This window comes from Pinus tabuliformis, chromosome 6 (genome assembly GCF_031772625.1).
Source record: "Pinus tabuliformis cultivar Carrire ecotype Pingquan chromosome 6, CPIR1, whole genome shotgun sequence".
NCBI lineage: Eukaryota > Viridiplantae > Streptophyta > Pinopsida > Pinales > Pinaceae > Pinus > Pinus tabuliformis.
Genome location: NC_142292.1, coordinates 1,343,807,280 through 1,343,812,070, shown reverse-complemented (window position 1 = coordinate 1,343,812,070; position 4,791 = coordinate 1,343,807,280). Strand labels below are relative to the sequence as shown.

Genomic DNA, 4,791 nt, shown 5'->3' with positions numbered 1-4,791 from the left:
AGGTTACATGGTATTCCTAAGGAGATTGTGTCAGACAGAGATGCCAAGTTCACTTCCATGTTTTGGAAGGAGTTGTTTGTAGGTTTGGGGATAGATTTGGCCTTTAGTACAACTTATCATTCATAAAAAGATGGATAGAAAAAGATGGTTAACAGAATTCTTGAGGACATGTTGAGGATGTATGTCATGCATCAACAATGGAAGTAAGAAGAGTATCTTCCACTGGTTGAGTTCTCATATAACAATAGGTATCATGAATCTTTGAAGATGAGTCTATTTGAGGTACAAATTAGACCTAAGGTTGGGTACAAGTCTGAATATCCATCGGTTGGGGTACCTATGACCATGACGGCGAGAAGACGAGAGCAATAAGATTAGTGATGACTCTCTCTATGACCGGAAATAAATTAAAGAAAAGACATACATTTTCAAGTAAATCGTGTTGGAGAAAGAAATTTCTCAAGTGAGCATAGCGTGACCACAGTGGCTCTTCACAACAGGGCGTCAATCCACCCCTACACAGAATTACAATTACAAGAGCGAACTTAGGTAACAAAAATTAAAAGGAAAAGAGGAGGATAACCATGATATCCATGGTTGCGAACTTCCTGGAAGGGTTCCGAATTACAGAGGTGGCGTTGATCATGGTGATTAATGGAGGGAAACATTTTAATCATCCAAAACTTGCTCGCTTTCATGGCTTATGGTGAGGACAACGGAGACCACAGGGTAAATTTATCTCACGGGCCTTACAGCTTAATAATGTATTTCTTTTACCAAATAGGGATGCTAAGTAGACATCTCCAATTTAAAATATAAATTTGAAAATGTTCATACTTCTCAATGTTAGGGATTTACTTTATACTGATGTCATATGATTTTTGTTTAAATAATTATATGGGACCCATTTTTTTTAAACTGAAATACATATTTGTATTAAATACTTTTGATAATTAAGAGATAAATACATATTTAGAACATATTTTTTTGAAATACTTTTGATTATTAAAAAATAAATACACATTTAAATTGAGATTATTATATAAAATTGAATTGAATTAAAATAAAAAATTGTGAGATTAATATATTAAAAATATTGTATAATTAATACATTTTAATTTAATATTTGAAAGCATTTTTATCCCTATTAAATTTAAAATAATATTAAAATTTTCAATATATAGATGGCTATTAAGAACTTCACCGGCCATCTATGTATGTTATTTGGTATTTAGAGCTACGACCATTTATATATGTTATTTGGTATTTAGAGCTACGGCCATCTATATATGTTATTTGGTATTTAGATCTGCAGCGGTCTGAATGATAACAAAAAAAATAAAATATAATATTAGTGTTGAACGAAAAATAAATAAATATTAGGGATGCACGATAATAATAAAAGGAAAAAGATATTAAAGATGAACTATTAAAAAAATTAATATTAGAGTTACGGTACTCTCACTGTCACTTTTTCGAGATTAAAAAAATAAAATAGTGGTCTGACTGATGAAAAAAAATTTAAAATAATATTAGAACTGAACAATAACAATTTTTTTTGAGAGTTGAACGATTAAAAAAATAAAATTGAGCCCAACCACGGAAAAGAAAATATTAGAGATGAACGATAACAAAAAAATAAAATAATATTAGAGCTACATGAGTCTCACTGTCACGCCTTTTCTTTCAAAGAACAGTAACAAAAAATAAAATATTATACGAATAAATTAAGATACTAATATTTATCTGGTAGTAAAACAGAGAATTAATATATTCACTTTTTTCTCCAGTAAAAAATGTATTTTAAATCTCTTTAAAGCGGTAAATAAGGAAAAAATATATTTAGCATTCAAACATGCTAAAAAATTATATTATTTTTACAAAACCTCTTTAGAACTGTAAATAATGCATGTCCCCTTTGCCCTTTGTGTCTGTAATAAAATTTAGGAAAATTAAAAATAAAATTTAAAGCTTTCTCTTCCACATCACTTCAGTGCAAAAAAGTTTGTTTTACTGTAAATCGATTTCGATAGATATTCCAAGGTTTCAAGGCGGTCTGAGCCACATAAACCCAAGATTTCAAGGTGGTCTGTGCTGCATAAACGTGCTGAGCATGTTGGGTTGAGAATAGATCTTGTGCATAGAGATTCACAACTTTCTCCTTTCTTTCCAGGAAATATTACATCCACTGAACGACTTAAGCAAGCAGTGGGACGCAGTCAAGAAAGGATTGGAACGCTGCATAGATCCATAGTTCCAAAAAGCACTGGTCAATTTGCTCATAAAACTAAACAAATGGAAGCTCCAATAAGTAGAGGACGTGGAGAATTTTTTATGACGGTAGGAATTGGTGAGCCATATTTACCATATGTTGGAATTGTAGACATAGGAAGTGACGTGATATGGACACAGTGCTTGCCCTGCAATTCTTGCTATAATCAATCCTACCCAATCTATGATCCTTCCGCCTCCTCCACTTACAAGGCCATCACATGCTAAAGCTCTGAGTGCCAGCCAAATGTGGACTTTTTTTGTGCTCATGAACAGTGCCATTACTTGTATGAGTATGCTGATCGCTCCTCCAGCGCAGGGATCCTTTCATACGAGACATTTACCTTTCCTGGTTCTCAGTCAATTGTTCAGAAGATTATATTTGGGTGCGGCCAAGACAATGACGGGGACTCGGGACTAGGAGGTGGAGTAATCGCGTTGGGACGAGGTTCACTATCTTTAATTTCACAGCTTGGTAATTCATTAGGTGCTAATAAGTTTTCTTACTGTCTCATGCCTTTTACCGATTCTCCTTCCAAAGTCAGCCCTTTGTTTATAGGTGACAATGCTACCTTGAATGCCACAGATGTCGTTGTCAGTTCAACTCCTTTTGTTCAAAACAGAGCGCAATCAAGTTTCTATTACCTTTCGTTGCGAGGAATTAGCGTTGGAGGTGCATTATTTTTGGATATCCCTGCTGCTACTTTTGATATTCAAGAAGATGGTAGTGGCAGATTTATGATAGACTCTAGAACCACTCTCACATATTTGTATGAAGATGCGTATCATGTTTTGAGGAAAGCCTTGATTTCTTCCATCAACCTCTCACGAGCCGATGGGTCGCGAGTCGGACTGGACCTCTGTTACAGCCAGCAATCTCATGCCGCCTCTTCCCTTTCAAATTTTCTGACTATAACTTTCCACTTCAAGGGAGCCGATTATGATTTGCCGCCACAAAGCTACATGTACGTGTTGAAATATAATTTCAACCGCGTTCATTTGTTTGTAAAACACTGAAAACTGCCTAAGAAAAACCACCTAAACTTATCGGACCGATTTTGGTCACCAAGCAGTTTCCGTATAATCGACTCCGATCCAACCAATTTCAGCCACACATCCTCAGCCAATTTCGCTTCCGTACAGGTTTATCGGACGTTATCGTTCTACAACAAAAAGTCTTCCGATATCCTTGTCCACATCCTTCTCCGCCATCCATCAACCAAAGTAGCATATGAGCCTGCATTAAAAATTCTGCGTGGAGTAAAATTCAAGTTTCGTTGACCGCAGTTTTTTTTATTAATGCATTTAATAAATCCTCATAAGTGTAGGTAGAGTATTTAAGTTTTTATATACGGCATATATTATTATACATCAAAACATGTTATAGCTTTTTTTTGTTGGGCGTTGACTATTGTCAAAAAAAAAACAAAGCGAAGTAGCAGCGTGAAGCAAAAAGAAATATATTGCATAGCAGTGCATATAGAGAAAAATGGGGGGAGCGCGCAAGTTAATGTAATGTTTTGTTTTATGTGTTAACCCGTGGTGAACCAAAGGGAGATATTGCAGAGTAGTGCATAAAGAGAGAACAGGGAGGTGTACATAATTTTTTTTGAAGCTGCATATGTAAATTTATTTTTACAGCAGTATGTGTAAAAATAGTTTTACACCAGTAAATGTGAAATGGATTTTACAGCAGTAAATGTAAATGGGTTTTTACACACCAACATTGTAAATTCTCAGGAGGAGACAGAGTAAATATTTTGTTGGCTGAATGTATTTTTGGTGAATCCCTCTCAGTAAAAGAGGATGAATATGTATCAGGCATTATATTTTATTGAATAGAAATATTTTTATGGTGGTGTAATACTCTGTTCTCAGACAATTTTTTTTTAAATCTTCCTTGTGCAAAAGATCTTGTGGAGAGAAGAAAACAAAGCATTGCCTTTGTGTGTTTAGTTTTTGTTTGTTTTTGGGATTTTACGAGAAAAATCCCCAACAGTGGTATCAAAGCAGGCTTAGGCTCTTTGAAGGTGTTCAAGAAGCTGAAGAAAGGAGTTCTTTTGCTGCAACAACTTCTCCAGCAGAGTGAAGACTCAGTCAACAAAGGATTCAGGTATTTCACAAAGTTTTTTCTTTGAAGGTGTTCAAGAAGCTGAAGAAAGGAGTTCTTTTGCTGCAACAGCTTCTCCAGCAGAGTGAAGACTCAGTCAACAAAGGATTCAGGTATTTCACAAAGTTTCTTTTGTGTTGCTGAAGAAATAGTCAGTTGTTTTAAAATACACAGTCAAGAAATTGAAGCATAGTTGAGGATGCAAGGAATGGCTAGCACCAGCACTAGCATCGGTATGTTTAACACCCAGTTCCCACAGTTTAATGGGAAAAAATATGACTACTGGGCCATAACCATGAGAGCCCTGTTTATCTCTCAAGATTTATGGGAACTTGTTGAATATGGGTTTGAAGAACCAACAGATGAAGAAGAGTTTAACAGTTTGACACAGGCAGAGAGATCTGTTGAAG

The 4,791-nt window shown here is 35.1% G+C and overlaps 1 protein-coding gene across 1 annotated transcript; it reads left to right on the top strand.

Moving 5' to 3' along the window:
* Nucleotides 1-696: 696 nt before the first annotated feature.
* On the top strand, nucleotides 697-3,288 carry LOC149263577 (aspartic proteinase nepenthesin-2-like). The gene is made up of 2 exons (XM_089389222.1): nucleotides 697-729; nucleotides 2,548-3,288. The coding sequence occupies exons 1-2, from the start codon at nucleotides 697-699 to the stop codon at nucleotides 3,286-3,288; spliced, it is 774 nt and encodes a 257-aa protein (XP_089245348.1).
* Nucleotides 3,289-4,791: the final 1,503 nt, after the last annotated feature.